The 19812-nt window shown below is 35.0% G+C and overlaps 1 protein-coding gene across 13 annotated transcripts; it reads left to right on the forward strand.

The window, feature by feature from the left end:
* Positions 1–1400: 1400 nt before the first annotated feature.
* Positions 1401–19223, forward strand: IAPP (islet amyloid polypeptide). Of its 13 annotated transcripts, none has more exons than XM_082771739.1 (8): positions 1404–1573; positions 5468–5526; positions 10005–10138; positions 11011–11102; positions 15245–15448; positions 15859–15955; positions 16097–16231; positions 18745–19223. In XM_082771739.1, exons 6-8 carry the CDS (start codon positions 15876–15878, stop codon positions 18935–18937), a joined length of 408 nt encoding a protein of 135 aa, XP_082627865.1. In that variant the 5' UTR covers positions 1404–1573; positions 5468–5526; positions 10005–10138; positions 11011–11102; positions 15245–15448; positions 15859–15875; the 3' UTR covers positions 18938–19223. The 13 variants fall into 13 exon arrangements, with proteins under 13 accessions (XP_082627856.1, XP_082627861.1, XP_082627860.1 ...); XM_082771740.1 differs by lacking the exon at positions 15245–15448 and adding an exon at positions 7721–7752 and having other exon boundaries at positions 1405–1573; XM_082771741.1 differs by lacking the exon at positions 11011–11102.
* Positions 19224–19812: the final 589 nt, after the last annotated feature.

Here is a 19812-nt window from a genome sequence, read left to right on the forward strand (position 1 = left end):
GGGGAAACAACACATATATCCTGTATGGATTAGAGCAGACATATTCTGTGTGGCTGGTAACAGCAAGCAGGCTACACCTGAGAGATGGGTGTTTGGACATCTTTGTCCTACACATATCTATAAATAAGTTAAAGGTTTAAACCACTTATTAACATTATTTAATAAAAAGCACATTAATTAGCAATTAATAAACAAAAAGTAGAACAAAAGATATACAAATATCTGGATTTAAAATTCTAGGAAGCAATATTCTGCAAAATTGCCTTCCCTAAGTCCCAAGGGAACATTTTATTTCCAGTTTAAAATGCATCTTCCATTTGGCTCAGTTTACATATGAGTAAACTGCTAAGTCCATGTTTTGTTTACAAACAGGATTAAAAGTCACAATGTAATTAATTATTAGCAAATATAGTGTCTGTCAGAACTTTTAACTAACTTATCTTTCTAGTTGCAAAAAGTACTTTAAAATCATGTTTTACTAAACACAGTTCAAACTGTTACTCAAATGCAAATATACTAATGTTGGATTGCGACAAAGGAAAAGATTCTCAGGGTAAAACAATTATATGCTTACAGTTTTGAAAAGGTTTTCAGAAGAAATGACTGATATCATACACTTAAACTTTGACCTTTATTCTAAATTGTTAAAAATTAACCCAAGTATACTTAATTGCAGATTTTTTGCTTTTGCCAGTTCCAGATGCACATTAGTGAACTCATTCAGATATGAAAAACAGGCTTAAAAAGTGTACAGAATTGTGTATATTTACAGGTTTAGGCAGTGTCCAAGCAAAGTGTGACACGAAGTCAGACTGAAAAACAGGAACAAGTCTGTGTTTCTCACATCTTGAGAGGATGTTTAAGCCCTGAGTTGCTAGATGGAATGCAACACAAGCATAATGATTGGCTTCTTTTTGCTGTCTTGGAACTATTTGGAAGAAAGTATAGCCCTTTCCAGTCATTATAAAGTACTTGCCTCTGAAGCACAGTGACATAACCTCACTCTTTTCAACATCTCCATCTGCAGGTCTTTAGTGTTTTTTTGTAGTATAACAGCCTTTCTGAATCTTTTTTCTATGTAAGTTTAAATATATGCTGAATAATTTGCATGTTGTTAATTCTAGAACAAGGCAAAAATCCTGATAATTAGGTACTTCTATATTCACTATGGGCATCCTTTCTTTTGGAACTGTTGTTGAGTCATGATGGTTCACCATGAAGAAGAGAAAGATTGGAAAACTGCCCATGGTCACATGGCCCATGGTCACATTGTGGCTGTACTGTAGGCTGAGTGCTGGTAGTTACTGATTACTGGATGTTACAAAACCAAAGAGTAGTTTGACCAAGTGAAATGCTATTGTGAAAAAGAAAAACAGGTCAAGTGACTGCAATCAAAGCAGGTAGACACCAGATGTGGGAACCATCAGAGAGACATTTGAGTTATTTGACTATTGGTGCTGAAGCAGGTTTCATCTGTGACCTTAAGTCTTTTGAGGAGATTTATGTTTGCCTCCCTCACAAGAGTAACTACACGTGCACATGAAAACCCCACATGCAAAGTCTACAAAATGTGGTGAGTGTGGGATTGGTATTATTGAACTCCTGGCTTTGAGCACAACCTCCTAGGACAGTGTTTCTACGCTTTCTTCTAGCTGGAGGAGCACAAAGCTTTCCTGAAAAATCCTTCCAAACTAACATATACCTTTCAAGGTTAGGCAGCTGTAAGTGGAGAATTAGCAGACCAGCAAGGTCTCACATACTTAGAAGTATAATACTGTACTGAAAAACATTTTAATTTGAAATATCACTAATATAACTAGCTTTCAGGCTATCTAGACCTTAAACAGTTAATTTTTATGGTCATTCTGCAGACCACCTGTTGATGGCTTACATACCACTGGCAGCTGAGAACCCCCTCCTGCTCAGTGCTGCACCAGTGCATGAGATGAGGCATTTTTCCCTGTTTTGTTTGTTCGTTTGTTTGTTTTTGTTTTTCTTAGAACAAAAATACACAATAGTAAATTATTGAGAGCATGTCTTCTCAGTTCACACACTAGAAAATTTCTCAAGTAAAAATCTATTAGCATGTGCTTCTAGTATGAGAAAATTCTCATAATCCCTCAGAAAACATATATTTCACAAGAACTATAGCCCTGCTTTCTGTCCTTTCTTCATGATAATCTCCAAAAAATCACACATGATGGCTATACTGAGATTTTGCTTATACAATTTAAATAAAATTAGAAATTCTGTTTCCAGCTTTGATTTCCTAAAACTAAATTCTGAGGTAAAGTGTTATTTCCCAATAAGATATTTTGAGGTTTTTCTTGCATTTTATGTTTTTCCCCACTTTTATATTGCTGCTTTTGGAAAACTGGAAAATTAAAAAATAATAATAATAAAAAAAAATGTGACAAAAGAAGAAGAAAATACAAAGGCAGTGGTCCCAGTTCTGTCCAATACTGTTTTGTGTTCACAGAAGACAGTACTATGAAAAGGTAATACTGAACAGAGTTAGAAAACGGCTGAGTATAAAGCTGCCTTAACTCCATGCAATCACCCTTACTTCTCTTAATAAAACAGCTAAAGGTGATGAGAGAAGACACTGCCCACCCAAATGGCAGTTTATGACCGTTTATGAACAGTGTATGTCAACAGCATTATAATATTTATTCAGCTGTAAAGTAACTTCTCCCATATGAGGTGCAACAGCCTTCCATGGCTATGCCTTGGTTTTTGTAGGACAAAAGTCTCAGTGTCATTAGAGTATTACCCTTGCTTTTGCATTAAGAATATCTTAATTTCAGTAGTCCCATTGTAATAATCAGCTATGAAAGTCTGTCCGAAGCAATCAAAAGACTTCATTAGGAGAGTGCACATGGAATTTGATATATGATATTTATCTTAACTGATTAGAAACCAGAACTGTAGATCTCAGTTTAATTGTTTTTTTTTTAACCCTTGCTTAGGTATTACAAGAGTTTAGTATGCCTGTCTTCTTTCTCACACCATCCATTTTTTTATATTTCATGTCATAACTATTTGTAGAATATCTTATAAATATACTTTATATTTAAAATGATATTTTTTACAAGGGTCATGATTTTGACTACAGACATGATCATACTTATTTAAAAATATTTACGTGAGCTTCTGAGGTATGTGTATAGGTATTCCCATTATCTATAGAAAATAAGCAAACCACTGAAATAATAACAATAATAATAATTAAAAAAACATTGTTTGGATTTTTATTTATTTAATATTTAAATAAATAACTGCTAAGTAAACTTTGAGGAGGTAGAAAATCATAGAAACACCACATACAGGACATTATTTTGTTGAATAATAATTTCTGATCAGGGTGAATGAAGTTGAAGATTCAGACCCAGAAGGAATTACACTAAACGGAAAGCAAAAATTCCAGTCAAAGAAATACCTCCTGATAGTAGGCACTTAAAATTTTGTTTTAAATAATTCTTTCTGTTTCAGAGAAAAACAAATCAGATGGCAGTTTAAGTGCCACCTTAAGACAAATAAGTGCTCCCTTTCCTTTTGAAATGAAAAATAAAATAAAATAAAATAAAATAAAATAAAATAAAATAAAATAAAATAAAATAAAATAAAATAAAATAAAATAAAATAAAATAAAATAAAATAAAATAATAAAGGGGAAGAAGAAAAAAAGCATTCTATCTTTTTAAAGGCTGAAGCATCTCTTTACTATGATGGCTTTAATTACTGCACACATCTGCTTATCTCAACTCACTTTTCAGGTTTAAATGCCTGTTTCCAGAGATCCACACTGACCATTATAAAAGGTTTATTCTTGTATGTGCCACTCAGTTTTGATCTATTCACATCAGCATATTTACAAAAAGTCTGAAAATAGGGACCTATGTGATGAACATTCTAAGAAGTTAAAGAACTTTCTCTTACTGATGTACTTAGATGTGAACTTAGCTTATATTTAAAAGAAAAATGAAGAAATAGATGCTTTGAGGGCATATTCCTTGGGGGACACACGTGTGCATGCATACACACACTAACAAGAGTTATACTAAGGAGAGTTCGTGTTCATGAAACAGTAATACCAACTTTCTTTCTGGTGGTGTTTTTTTCCCATGCCACTATGAGAAAGGAAGTGCTATTTGAATTATATAAATAATGGTTTCATGGAGAAAGGATTTTTTTCTTACAAATGAACAAAGGCTAGTAGTATCCATATATTTGGCTCTATAGCCCTAGAAGAAGGAAAAGCCTTATACAGGAAAAACCAAAGAAAATATTCCATTGAAAATAGTGTTTTCCTAGAAAAAAAAAATAAATATATATATATATAATAGATCAAAAATACATTTATTTGATGTTTTGAATAAATTCAATTTACTTGAATTTAGCTTTAGAATTCTACAGAGCTTTCATATTTTCTTAGACATTTGGGGAGCTGAAGGATGTTGAGGGAACACTTTTGTGGTAAGTTCATACTCTCAATTTTAAAGCAGATATTTGACGCCTACTTGTGTGATCTGTGTGTATAAAAAAGGTGCCTGAAGGGATACATCCACAGGGGCCATGACTGAGCACTTGGTGAATGGCCTCCCTCAGCTGCTGTGAATTTTCAGTGTTTGGATGTGCTTAGGTGCCACTGGGAGGCACTTACTGTACATGCCTTGACCTTTATAACCTGCTTTTGTTTCAGCACACAGGCTTCAGCAGTGGGATTGAGATACTGAATGAAAGTGAGAAGTCACAGCCAGATCTTTGCAAGGCATCAGTAACATGCATAAATTAAATAAATCTCCAAAGTAAATTGGAGTAGAGATATGAAATTTACATAAATTCAAAAATGCACAGTCTTTAAATATTCAGTAAATTAATGTAAAATTCACGAAGTGTGGAATTCAGTGTTTTTCTCTATTGTGACTAACTGAAGCATTATAGAGCATCCCTGATGTTTTGGAATATTGAATTCCCACCTTCTTGATGGGATTCCTCCTAAAAACCCACATTTGTACCAAGTTCACTGCTTCCTACATTATTAGACCACCACTTCAGAAACTGAGAATATACATATTTTCTTCAATATGGAAAGATCTTGTTTGAGGGGCACCCTTATCATTCCAGTGTTCCAATAAAAGGAAAATACCTTGAGAGAGTAAAGTATTTGTGTAGAATCAGAATCAGCTATACCCTATTCTTAGCAAGTAGCTTTGTTGAAGATCCTCATATAGACTCTCTAAATAGGTATTAGACAGAGACAGATATTTCCAGAGAGCAATTTATCCCACCTTAAGACAGCTGTCTAAAATAAGTGGGAGGAAATGGTCTCTGGAGGTACTTCTCCTTTCCTTTTGACTTGAAAGTCTGAAGAGCTAGCTTAGTCTAGATAACTAACTTTTAGACAGAAGAAAATCAGGTCAGATAACACCTATCCTGTATCTTTCTGCTTCTTATGTCATTCTAGATCTACTCATCTTGGCCAAGAAACAAAAAAGGCTGTCATCCAGTGGCTCTCAGACTAAGGTCAGTACCCCCTTACAATTGCTTGTGCAACCTCACAGGAAATTCAAAATGCAGAGCCGATGTAAATTTTCAATTAAAAAGCAACAACAACTACTTGTCTTGTGCCTAAATATTACAAATAATGATGAACTATCTACCCAAGATACAGGTGTGATTTTTGGCCTCACTCTAAATATGGCAGATCATTTTGGTAACACTGAAAACTAAATAGCTCTTTTCCAGCAGTGCAGTAGTATCCAACCACAAATGGAAGTTAAATTGGGAAAAGATAGAAACATGAGCTATGTCTCCATAGAGTTTAGCACTATAGCAATTCTGGGTTGCACATCCTGTAGGACATAGCATGGTAAAACAGAAAAGGATGTTGTGATACAGATTAGATTCCCTGCCCTACAGATTAGATTCCCTCAAAGCTGGACCACAGTCTAAGCAATGCTTTTATCAGTGATATCTCCTGAGATCTGCTTCCCTACTACAGGCTCGTCAGTAGACATAAGGGAGCTTAAAATGTTAGTCCTCACTCATACTGATGAGGACAGTGGCCATTCATCACTCTCGTAGCTGCATAGCCATGCTTTTCCCAGTCAAATGAAGGCTAACAGAGACAACTTCTAACAAGAACAACACAGAACTTTTTTCTGAGGGTCTGAGTGCACACTGCCAAGTTAAACCTTTGAACAGGCCAGCAAAGCTGAGTCTGGAAACCTCACTAAATAGGCTCTTACACCACATTGTATTTGCTTTTTACTTTCAGCTGTTCATACAGCTCACAATATCTGCACAGGGAAAACAAAACAAAACAAAACAAAACAAACAAACAAAAAAAACCTTCTCAAGGTAATTTGGGAATTTACCCTCTCAGAAGACAAAGAGGAAGGATGCAAAATAAAGAAAGCTATAATAATTTAACTGAGCCTTCTTTATTCAACAATGTATTTATTCTGGTAGTTGTTATACTAGCCTAAGGTATGTTTTGGATAGCCACAAGGTCTCATTGGACTTGCACCTGTAAATCTCTTGATTTACAGAGAGCTTAATCTAGAAAGGGAGTAAATCAAGAGAGAGAGAGAGAGAGCTTGATTTACTCAAGCTAGGAAAGCACCCATCTCCATTTAATAAAGAAAGTGGGGTGTTGTTTATCCCTGTATATGCAGAAGCACAGAGAGGCACAAGACCTTCTGCCCATTTTGACCCTGAATTCAGATGTAATTTGAACATGCAGTACCCGTTTCTTTCCTCTCACCTCATCAGAATGCAGTTGTCAGCTACAAACTAAATGAAGATTTGGATATGTCTTCCACCCTTGACTCTGCCATTGACTCTGTGCATCACAGTTAAACTAATTATTTCAGTTTTTCCCCTGTAAAACAATAAATTGTCATTTATAGCATGCATTGATAGATATGTGGAGATAATATTAAGATATGTGGATATAATATTATCTATATGCAAAACATAAAAGATTGTTTATTTTCATAACTAACTATATTTAAACTAGTAAGATTGTCATAACACTGTTTCTTTCAATAGAAAGGATCAATATATTGACTTCCATGTGTATGAATGTTTTTTGGTTTCGTTTTAGCAAAACAGGTTCATGTCCTTCTGCCTTGTGTCAAACTCTATATATAAAGACATACAATTCTTCGTTCTCCGCAAAATTTGCCACAAGGCTAGAAGACATTCTGTTACACAAACTTCTATTTTTAAATGATAGAAAATACAAATGTTCTGATTGTCAAAACAGCTTTTCAGAATCAATTACCTGTGGAAAAAAAAGTTGAATACCTAATGATATACTTTTGGCCAGTACCTCCTTTTTATAATACAAAAGGGATTTGTTGTGTGTTCAGGTCATCAACTTTCCACTAACGAGGCATATTGTCTCATGAACACACTTTTAAGAGAAGTTAAAGGAACAAATGTACTGTAGGTTGACTGGCAGTTCAAAGGCTTCAAAGACTCTCTGGAGTCTTTTCCTCTAAAAAAAAAAAAAAAGACATTAACTGTGATTCATCAATCAGTGGTTTATGTAATCTGATAACATTTCACTTTTGCTATCCATCAAGTCCCCAAGTTTCTTGGTGTGTGATAATGTACTTTGTGAGATAGCGTCACACAGCTGGTTAGATACAAGTTACTAGAAAATGTTTAAAGGTGATATGCCTAACCTTTCAAAGTGCTCTTTGAATAGGGACCTCTTCTAAGACAGCTCAGTCCTAAAAGGTGAGAAACATCCTCTTATAAGAAGAGAAGCTCTGGGAACCTGGGTGAACTTTTGGGAACTGGGCACATAGCTATGCATCTACATGTGAGCACGGCTTTCTAGCTACAAATATATAATTTTTTTGAAACATGGGCAATTTTTGTAGGATCTTCTTTCTCGCTCAGAAAGAAGTTGCATGAAATATACATCCTCTTTTGACAAGGGAAATTAAAGAAATGACTTCAGATAACAGTATACACTTAAGACTCTATCATAAAAAATACCTCTATGGCGATAATTTTTATGACTCTTTCATAAGATGTTTAATCAACTGCTGCAGACTGTTATGAGTGTTATGTAAGCCAGCAGGACAATATATGACCTGTAGCAGTGGGCTGTAATGACCCATAACACCATGGAGAAGATAGTGACAGTTATGACAACTGCTTATAAAATATTTTAGGAATGTGTTAACCCTTCATTGACATGAAATTATATGAACTGTTATGTTATACTGATATAAAATTATACATGTATATAACACTGCCAAAGTTCCTAATTTTTTTCACACAACACCAATAAGCATGAACAATGTGGCAATGCAATATTTTTTGAAAAATAAAACTAGTCATTTTCAACCTTGGGTACTGCATCAGGAAGTAGTATAGGGATTCTCTAAAGAGCAACTGAAGCAGGTCCACGGTCACTAGAATCATAGTCACAGCCAGAGGTCTACCCACCATCTGGAAATGTGTAAATCAAGGGGGAAAAAAATGAAGTCCACCAAACTAGACAATAGTTTACACAATCAAAAAGGCTCTGAACCCAAAAATAGAGCTTATGCCACCCTTCTAAATAAACACTTAGTAAGAACTCAACACGCGTGGATTTTAAGATGCTTGCCCTGAATATCTGCTTTGCTGCTCTGCACAGGGTTCTGAATCAAATGCTGTGATAAGATGAATTATTAGTTTTGTCCTGTTAAAACTGCAGCATTCATTGGCAAAATATGTGTTAACATGAAATTATTTTAATATGTTAATGACATAAAAACTCCAGAACTTAAATTTTTTGGTGTTGCAATAGTGCAGTACCTTCAATTCTGCACTGGGCATTTGGTTCAACAACAGTTTATTGCAGAAAACATCACCTTTAGAATTAGCCATGCCACATACCTAAAGTATTTGTGAGATTTTACATTTAAATATTGTCTTTTCCATACCATTCATGTCTTCTGCTGTCAGGGAAGATCTCAGTCAAAAGTGGAGTAGTGGCTAATCAGATGGAAACAGCAATATTTGGTATAAAAAAAAACAAACAAACAAACAAACAAACAAACGTAAAATGATCATAACAGAGCAAAAATGCAGTAAATTTTTCCAGGTATATATACTGATTTTCTAATGAATTTTTAATGACTTCTTTCAGCAGAGACAACTTCATGTACTGATTCATGTTCCTTGTGCATATCAAAATCTTTTCTCATCTCCAAGTAGAATGAAAAGGTCAGGTCTTCTGCTCACACGTACAATAATGCAAGCATACATCAAACACAGCCCCACTGCACTTCTCTTTGAAGGAGGGCTACCTTGTTTTGCACCTAAGTGTGCCAACATAAAATAAACGAGTTAATTTATCTTTCATGGTATTGTCAATGTAAATTCTCCTACGCATGCTAGTACACTGCATTTGCCCCTGGTGAAAAATTATTACTAACATGACTGATTCCCAGTTCAGCACAATTTTCCTTTTTAAACAGGAGAGAAAATGCCACTATTAATAGCAGAGCTGTCAAGACAGCATCATCTGAAAGACTCAGAGTGTTTCAAGACAAAGCCAGATTGTCATTCTCTTTCTGCATCTTGCAGAGAGAGGGAAAAAAAAAAAAAAAAAAAAAAAAAAAAAAAAAAAAGTCTTATTGTTGAAAGTCAGATAGTTTAAAAGAAAACTTAGTTTAAACTTATGCATTGGATCAGGTAAGGAGGGCTGACGTGATTCTGTGTAGATTTATTTTGAAAACTAGCAGTTTCTTTTAAATGGCTCCATTTGCTCTCTACATTTTAGCTATTCACCACTTCTCAAATAACTACAGGGAGCATGGAGGGTGGTTCCTGGTCTCACTGTATCTTCCACAAACAGATGTCTGTGTTCTTTAAAATATGTTGGGGCATGGAAGAGGTGTTAAGAGTTCTCACAGTAACACTTAGTAAATCAGAAACAGCATTTCTACACAGACCTAATTCCTTAATCTTTTTTTTTTTTTTTCCCTTAGAGTAGCATGCAAGGAGTCTTCATTCTGTACATCAAGTAGCTCTGTAGTCACTCTGGACTTCTCTGTAAGGAGACCTAAGCAGTGAGCCAATATGTGAATTTACAGTGTAGTGACTCTGCAGGGAGATATTCCAAGTAAGTGTCACAGCCTTCCTTTTAGCAAAATAATTTGTTCTTTTTTGAAGTACTCGTTTGAGTCCACCTATTAATAGGACTATATATACTATTGTGCTAGTGTATATATGACATTACAGCAATATATATGAAAGCTGAATACCTTTCTGTAGATGACTCCTCATAGACTGCTACTTTGGATAATTATCATAGCAGAAAGCAATGGATGCCTCAGGTTACCAGGATGGAAGAAGAACAGTAATATTTCACATTACTGAGTTAACATTAGCAACGTCTAGAGCCCTTGTAAGTGACATTGATAACCAAAGGAGAGTTCTGCTTTTGCTTATATTTCTGGAAACTTATTTCAGGACAGATTAAAAATATCAAGAATTTAAAGCATTTGTTGTATGAAAAGGTGAATTGTTGGATGCAAGCCAGTAGGAGCGAGTCATGCAATTAAAACTCTATAAACTCTAAGTAGGAATGGCATTAGGAAATAAAACGTATCGATCACAGAAATGACTGTTCTGTCATTTCTGACTTTTCTGATGCAAACATGGTTTTTATTTCCCTTGCATGGGAGATTCCCAGCCACAGGAACTGACTCAGCACAAACTCTTCTGAGCCCATTCTCAGATCAATCATTAGCAATAGACTTTTGAGGATACATCATTGTTCTGTCAATGATGTGAGCTGAGTAGCATGATAAATCGTAAAGGATGGCTTTAAGATTCTGTTAATTATCCAAATTACTTAATTCCATTTACTAGTCAGTTCCATGGATGACCACCCTTCATTTCTGAATCACCTGTTTTTTTCTACAGTGGGAGAAATTGTTACCTTTGTCTCCATTAACTCTTCTGCTGCTGCTTCCACATTTTTTTCAACAGAGTTAACATAAGTTTGGGGATCAACAAAAAGAGCTGACTGAGTTTCTATCGGTGCTGAAATAGCCCATGCCAAGTAGGAGTAACAAAGAAAGGTATGCTAACGTGCTAGCAAAAACACGTTTGATAAAACAATATTTAAATAAAGCAAATGTACATATCTTAAGTGCTAACAATAGCAAATTACAACTCAACTCACTGGAAAATACAGACTGTCTAGTATTCATCAATACAGTAACAAGCAAGAAATACTGGGAAGACAATATTATAGCCAAAATTTTCAGACTTTGGCATTCAAATGCAAAAAAAAAAAAAAATCAGGGAACTATCCAGGTTCCTAATCATGGGTGTCTAGTGCAATTTTAGACACCCTCTGATATTCTACCTAGTCAGCAGTTGCTAAAACAGTGCCCAGCTAGCCAGGTTCATGCATGAACAACCTGGATGTACTAAGGGAATATGAAATAACTACAAGCAACTCTGTCTAGACACCTGACTTATATCTCTAAATTTTAGGTTTGGCCACTTGAACACAAGGCACTTAAACTTTTTCAAATGTGCTGACATTATTGATGAAACACTTTTTATAGTTTACTTTTGTTTTGATGCTCAGTTCAAACTTATTTATAAGAAATAAAAGGCTAAATATGTTATAAAAATTTAAAAAAAAAAAAAAAAGGTCAGATTATATGAAACATTTTGCTCAACTCAGAAAACTACGAGCAGTGACACTTGCACCATTCTGTTTCATTTCTGGTAGTATTTATACTGACACATATTAATGCAGTTACTATTGTGATTTCTGGTTTACTCTAAAAATTGAAATATGCCCATTTCAGATTAATGCTTAAAGTTTTTTCTTTTCTGTTTTAATACAACAGGCAAACTAAACCATGAGTTATTCACACACTTCTAGCTCCTGGTAACTGAGCAACAGTGTAATTTACTGGAGATAGCTATCTTACACAGCAGAACATTATCTGGTAAAGTACATGCAACAAGTAATATGGCTTTTTGTGACTTTCACAAGTGGAAAAGAAACATCCATTACCAAAAGTCAGTATGTGTGTCGTTAATGTTAGTAAGCAAATATGAAATTAAGAAATTAAAAAGCAGCCATTAAAAGGGAGCAGCAGCCAATCAGGAGGTATCAAGAATAGCCTAAGAAAAAATGTAAATACATGTATGACAAAGAGAGGGAGACAACCTTGAATGTCAGGGAACTGAGAACAAAGGAGAAGTTAAAGCAACCATGATGGAATTCATTTCACAGACATCTGTAGTGTAAACAACTGTAATGGAGCCAGTCACTCAAGGCTGTTTTTATAGCCAACAAGGAGAAACAGGCACAAATCATTTGAGCTATTCTAGTCTCCTACATTAGGAACATACACTAGAATGCTCTCTCCATACATCTCACAGTTAGATAAATTCAACTCCCCAGTAAGAACAGCAGACACTTCAGAGAATACTGACTCCCTGTTCCTCTGCTGTCAGTATGTTACACTGCAAAGTTCATCCTCTTGCATGTTTACGTAGGCAGTTCCAGAAGGGACCGAGGCATTGGCATTCCATATCCTCTGCTTTCTTTGTAAACCTCATCTCTGGTGTCACCTTACCCCCATACAGGCATAACATGTTATATAATTCTTTTTATATGGACTTAAATGACGGTATAAATATGTACAGTTATCATGTAACTACCAAGGACAGAGTTTTTCCTGTGTTTCTTTATTGAGAATAGTTGTTTTCACCTTTAACATGATAACATTTTTCATGCTGAGTAATTATGGGTGTTTTTGAGATCAAGGTTAAAGAACTTTATCAGTGATAAAAATAGTACTAACCCCTTCACTGATTGGTACTAACTACACAGTCACTACTTAGTGCCAGGTTCTTGAAATTTCAGGTCTGCTGTCACAGAGATTCAACGATTTCATATTCCATTCTTGTTTGTGTGGAAAAAAAAAATACACTACTTCTGCATAAGAGAATCTGTAACAGAAGCAGTAATTCTTCATTTTATTAACATATCTGAACAATAGCTGGATAGACTTCTTGCTGATTCTGCCAAGATTCTATGTGGTCCAGAAGAGAATGTAATGCTCCTGGGATAGCATGAGCCCAGTTTCATTCCTAGAATACACTCAAGAATTTCTACGTCCTTTAAAGCATTAAGGGTTTCCCAAGACACCTTGCAGGACAGCTGGAATTGGGATCTGGGACCAATATTTATTGGTCCCAGATCCAATTAAAAAACTCGTTTCACTTCTCTTATGTCAACCTATAGCTTGATTCAAGCTTGATACATCACTTAGATGCTGATAACTGATTCTGAATATTCAGTCTAATCTTTCAACAGCTCAGCCAAACTGCATCTAATCTATGTACTGCTTTTAAGGAGTTGAAATGACCTGAGGCTGCCTTTTTGCAGAAGCTGAGCATGCCTGCCACTGCTGAGAGCCAGTGGGACCCAGATTTCTTCCCACTCTGGAAGAAGTGCACCAAAGTACTCAAGTTCAATATTCAAACTGTGAATGTTGGCTGGTGTCAATAACCAGACAGATTATTAGCATAATTATTTTGGCACAATTCTATCTCTGTAAAATGGGTCTAATCATGCCTTCATTTCCAGGGAGTGAAATTGTTGTAGTGTTTCAAAATGCTACAATGAAAATGACACTAGAATGTTATTTCATTCCAGTCAAATGCTATAGTGAAAACATGAATAGGAAACTTTATGGAGAGATAAATCTGTTTCAGATGTTGCACAGAATATATTGCCATGGTGAAGACATATCAAAACTATTCTTATTTCTTGCACACAGGAACTGTCTGTCCAGAACAAGATAAAAGAAACCTAGGAAAAAGAAAAAAGGAAAAAAAAAAAAAAAAAAAAAAAAAAAAGTATATGATTGCATCATTAAAAACAGACAGCAAACTATTCAGGAGCAGCATCCTTTTTTTTTTTTTTTTTTTTTTTTTTTATAAAAACATTTTTTCACTTGCCAAAGTCGTATTGAAAGACTAGGTGTTGTATCAGTTTAAGAGGATACTATCCCAGCTAAATATCCCTTCTACATTCACTCTAAGTAGCACAGATGCCTGAAGAGGTTCAACACTGGATCTTTTGCTATTTCAGTACAAAATCAGGTTTTATAGACTAAATGGACAATGAAGGAAGCTTCCAGTAAAGGCAACATCCTTGACACTGGAGCAGTTATAAATGAATTCATGTTCTGTGGGAATATCAAAGATCTGTGTGATTCTTATCACATAATTCTTATCACAGATAACTTTGTCTGTGATCTTTTGTCAACATCTTAACATCCATAAATAATTGAAAAACCAGTTTCCCAAAGGCACTTAGGCACCTGAAGGTATAACTAAAGACAACTACTGTGACAGAAAAAAAAAAAAAAAAAAAAAGCAATTTGCTTAATTCCCACTGAAATCAGGAGAAAGGGTTCCAATCTGTATCATTGACAATCTGCAATCAGGCAATGTATTTTGTTATACAGTTTTAAAAAACTAGTCTCTTAAAAGCTGTATATCTTTTCTATGCACCATATTCTATGCACACTATAAATAAATTTGCATAGGCTGCATTTATTTCAGTATTCCCTAGCTTTTTAATACTAGTCTTTACCTTCTTAAGAATATTAATTGAAACAATTTGCATGTATGAAATAAAGAATCTACCAGTGTTAGTAAAACAAAAGATTTTACATTATAATGACAGAATTCCATTCTTATTTTTACTTTACTGAAAAGTTAATTGATTTCTACATTGTTACCCTGAATGATCACCCTATCTGCCGATTTAAGTCATTTTATCTCTTTTCTTATAGCTCGCACAGCTTTTAGCCCTTCAAATGTTTTCGTGTTTTGATCATCACATCCTTCTACAACAAACCCCTCCAACTTTACCTATTCTAGCTTTTCTAATATGTCTGTTTTCTTATGTTTCAGTTACTGGTGATCCATTGTTTCATTTAATACGGCTTTTTTTATAACTTTTTGTTACCTTATTTAGCCCTTGAAAACACCCACAGGGAATATTACCTCAGCATCTTATCAGAACTGTAAAGCTGAGGCTACAGTTCTGATGTGCAGTATGCTATTACAGTATCTTCATGAGGGCATCCTGCATATGCTAGGTTAATATTTACTGATGTGCTAATGGAATAATGACCAATCTGCCTCTGCTCCTCTCTGGGGCACCTTCTATCTATAGGGATGGGAATTAATGACAGTCTTTCTCTGCTGCCTGATGTCAGAGCTGAGAAAGGTGTGAAGGGTATATAAGAGCCGTATTACTTGTCAGCAAGGAAGGGGGAAAAGGGATACTCCAGAGCTACATGCAAGCGTGGAATTGTTGCATGCACCCTTCCTGCTAACACAGGCGTGCATCTTCAGTTAGCTCCCTGACCACTGCAAGGTAAACAATTTGTCTTTTTTCTTATTTAAAATGCGATGCAGCAGATGTGCTTTCAGGAAAGCACAATGTTTCTCATTATTAATCAACAGCATTTTTCAGGAAAAGGCTAAAATAATTCTGAGGTAAATTGCACTTGGGACCAAAATTTGAGATTAGGACATGTCAGGAAATGCAAACCAAAGATATGGGAAAGGATTGAAGGATTGACAGTACTAGATGGAAAATGAACATTTACTGGTGAGAGCTATCTGTCTAAAACTGCATGTCACTAAACTTGTGGGGATCATTTTTTACTCTAGCCTGTGAAAAAGACTAGCTGCTGTTGGTTTAGGACAGCATGGGCACCGGTAATAGGATACACTGAAGAGTATTTGGGATTGCTTTCAGTTTTGAATCATTATTCTTTTCAGAAAGTTTGGAAGCAAAGATGTGCAACCTAAAGCTGTCAGTTTTCTTCATTGTACTTTCTGTCACACTGAGTTGTTTGGAAGCTACACCTATTGAGAAGTGAGTATCAAATAATCATATTTATTTCTATATAAGGGAAATATTCATATTGTTGCATGAATTGCTTTTACTTTCATGTCCCAAATAACATGAGCAAAAGTAGAGCTTTTCAAATCCTCAAGTGTGTTTTATTGTTTAAAGATTATTATCTGTGGCTGATGATCTATCTGATGGGACTTCCAAGAGGCAAGGATGGATATTGCCCATCGTGTCACAGAATACGCTCTCAGGACTTAGCGAGGAAATGCCAGAACAACCAGCAGCAAAGACAAAAAGGTATTGATTTCCTATGTTTGTTCTTGTCATATCATAGGATTCAATCATGAAGTAAACTTTAAGCCAGTGATATTTTGCTACTTGAGACTTCCTGTATGTTGTCAACTCTCAAACAGCTTTGAATGACCTTCTTCTTGTAAATAGAGCCATTCTGTAAGACCAAGGGATAGAACGTGAAATCCAGAGACAAAATTTGCAGATCATTTATCAGTTCAAAATTATAACTTTTTCATGAATGAAAAAAAAAAAGCCTACAAATACTATGTTTCCTTGAGAAATAAGGTCTATTTTGAGAGGGCTTTTTTATTTAAATGTCATATTTCCAAGACTGAGCTGGGGGGAAGAAATATATCCTGCATAATAACATTAGTTCTCTGCTAGAATAAAATTCTTTTAAAATGTAACTATTTCCTGTAAGTAAATAATATTTCATTGGTGTTAAACATCAATTTAATCATGGGAAGAATGAAAAGAAGAAATTGGTTTTGACATAATTTAACTAGTCTGACGTATTCATGTTCATAGTGCCATAAATCCGATTTCAGGTAACTTTTTGATGAATACAATAGCATTTCAAAAAGTATTTGCAAATCTTCTAAATGAGAAATACCACTGAACTACTCTATCTGTTCTTTGGTCTTTTGATTGACTTTATTCAATAACAGTTCTATTATAGGTAGATTCAGTAAATACATGTGTCTGTCTAGTTACTGGTTCCACTCTCACTGAATTCAAATATATACATATATATTATATAACTATTTGGTTATCTTCCAAAATAATTTAATAACAGAGACTAAGTCCCTGAATTTTTACAGCTTTTGCTTTTTAAAAAATAAAATAATTATTGTAATAATTATACACAAGGCTTCACCTTTATGAGTGCAGTATGCCCTATCTGCTTTTCTAGGGCCTTGGCTTACAATCTGTTCGTGGGTGCGCTATCTCGTTGAAGCACATATTCAAATAAAGGCTACAGATCAGAGAGCTGGTAGGCATGATGGATTCAGTCAGGCTTGACATCAGTTAGTAAAGTGGTAACTTCCTGCAAGGACTGGAGTATTAAACTTGAGTGTCGGTGCCTAATTTTGTATCATTAAAGAAAAGGAGAACTCTGTCTCCACAAACAATTCAGGATTTCTATGAGAAGCAGTTGCTGTTTGAACCTCATATATTAAGGGCTTGCTTAAACTCTTTTTACATCTACAGAAAAAAAGGAAAATCTAAGGGAATCTATATCAAATCCTATGCAACCACTTACTTTAAATATAGTTACATATTTAAAATATTGACTACTTAGAAATTGCTGTCTATTTGCTGATCAAGAACCAGTATAGTACAAACATTAAAATTCTAGATGAAATTTTAGATAACAGATTTAGTCGATCCATAGGTAAATATATTAATAATTGCTCTGAGTTTGAAATTGGAAATTGTAAATCTTGACAGTGAATTACTACTGAAAACTGTTGTCTACTACATGCTACCTCAACATGAAGAAACCCAAGAAAATTAACAATTCTATAAGCAATCTCAGTTTATAATACAATCTCAACTACAATAATCTCAGCTTAAAACAATCAAGTATTTCTGTCTGAAGGAAAAGCACGTTAGTCTAATTAAAAAGTTTAAAAGACTTTCAAGATATCAAAATATATAATAAAATGTTTCTCTTGAAAGAGAAACGTTTGTGTATCTTGATATCTCTTTCAAGAGAAACATTTTACTGTGATTAAAACAAAAATCCCATGCTGCTTATGTCCTGCAGAGAGTTTGTAAAAGGTCTGTTGGCTCAGATCATGAAATGTTCTGTTTAGATAGAGGCTCATCCATGGACACTATTACAGACTTTTACAGCAAATTCAAGCTGCTTGTGTTCCAACAAAGATGTTGCTCCTATTCATTACTGAAGAGATCTCTATTTAGATAGAGCTAAATCTTAAGTGGTATTGAAGCAGTTGGGAACATCTGCCACCTCTCATGGTCATGACACAGTTGGGAGAGTCTTTTGGCTCAGACCATTTAGTGTGGACTGGAAGGTTACTGTTCAGTGAGAGCAGGATATGATTTGGTGGGAATAAGAGAACTAAATAAATGTTAGTAGTTGTCATTATGTTAGTAATCCTCATGATATCAGCAAGAGCTCTAAATAGACTTAGAAGTTCAGCTTAAAGCTAAACATTTAGTCACTGTTTTCACTTACTGTCTTAACTATACTATCATTACAGGTTTTCTAGATGTCATAAACTGCTTTTCTGAATATCAATAAAAGTGACATATGACTGTTAAGGTCTTTGCATTTAAATAAACCCCATCATTAAAACTGATAATAGCACACAGTGCAAAATTTTTTTTTCAGGCACAAAGTAGGTGGTAGGAAGATTGTAATGTTCCTGTATTTGTGCACATATTAAAAGAACTCCCACATTAGCACATCTCAAATGCCTTTTAGAGGTGGCACACCTGATTGCTCATCATTTGACTTCATTTTGGCTCTTTTTCTTTTACATTAGTAGTCACCATCTGGAGAAACGGAAATGCAACACCGCTACGTGTGTGACACAACGCTTGGCTGACTTTTTAGTTCGTTCCAGCAGCAACATTGGAGCAATTTACTCACCTACGAATGTGGGATCCAATACATACGGAAAGAGGGACACAGATGGGCTTTTAAGCAAAGAACCCCAAAACAATGCACAGCTTTAGGGTGTTAAAATGACTACTGATACAGTTTTCATTAAGAGCTCAGTTTCTAACGTATCGATAATGTTTTTGTCATTTATTACTTGTACAGTCTTAACAGTGCCTTGTTTTCTTTGTGTGTGTATATGTAATTTATGTTCATCATTTCGCTATGAATGTACATCATACATAAGCTATTGTTTCAACTCCATTAAGAATTCCAGAAATCTGCTTGTCAAATTTCTTTGTAAAGGAAAAAAAAACAAAACAAAACAAAACAAAACAACTACACACAATAATAAATGGAAAACTAATTAATTGCAACAGGTTTTTTTTAATTATTTTTATTAAAAGGCTGAAAAAGATAACATGATGTGGATGTCTTTATAGTCACAGTTTGATAAGAGGAAAGCAACTATCTTAATTAAGACCAGAAAAAATCCAAATGGTGAAAGAAGTAAGATCCAAATAACACAAAGAACCTGCTGGTTTGGAAATGTCTACAGTGCCTTGTTTTGCCCAGCTAAAAGAACAACTAGATGAGATACTATGGCTGTATTGTGTCTATGATCAGACCAGTTAACTGACTGGTCTCTTTCCACCATAATGTGCCTAAAACTAGAAGTAGCTTTGCAGCACAGATTTCTATACATACTGAGCATGGGATTTTAAGAGTTTACTATTCTTACTTTAAGACAGTATCAGTAAAATGTAAGAATCATGAGCATAAGGAGGCTCAGGGGCGACCTTATCGCTCTCTACAGGTACCTCAAAGGAGGCTGTAGCGAGGTGGGGGTTGGTCTGTTCTCCCACGTGCCTGGTGACAGAACGAGGGGGAATGGGCTTAAGTTGCACCTGGGGAGTTTTAGGTTGGATGTTAGGAAGAACTTCTTTGCCGA

The sequence above is a fragment of the Aythya marila genome (assembly GCF_965140915.1).
Source record: "Aythya marila genome assembly, chromosome: 1".
Lineage (NCBI taxonomy): Eukaryota > Metazoa > Chordata > Aves > Anseriformes > Anatidae > Aythya > Aythya marila.

Bases quoted from the DNA above. Each gene is read 5' to 3' on its own strand.
- IAPP (XM_082771730.1), top strand. From the start codon at position 1,540: ATGAAAACCCCACATGCAAAGTCTACAAAATGTG. The intron at 1,574-15,858 runs GTGAGTGTGGGA...TATTCTTTTCAG, and splicing joins TGCAAAGTCTACAAAATGTG to AAAGTTTGGAAGCAAAGATG. The intron at 15,956-16,096 runs GTGAGTATCAAA...TATTGTTTAAAG, and splicing joins GAAGCTACACCTATTGAGAA to ATTATTATCTGTGGCTGATG.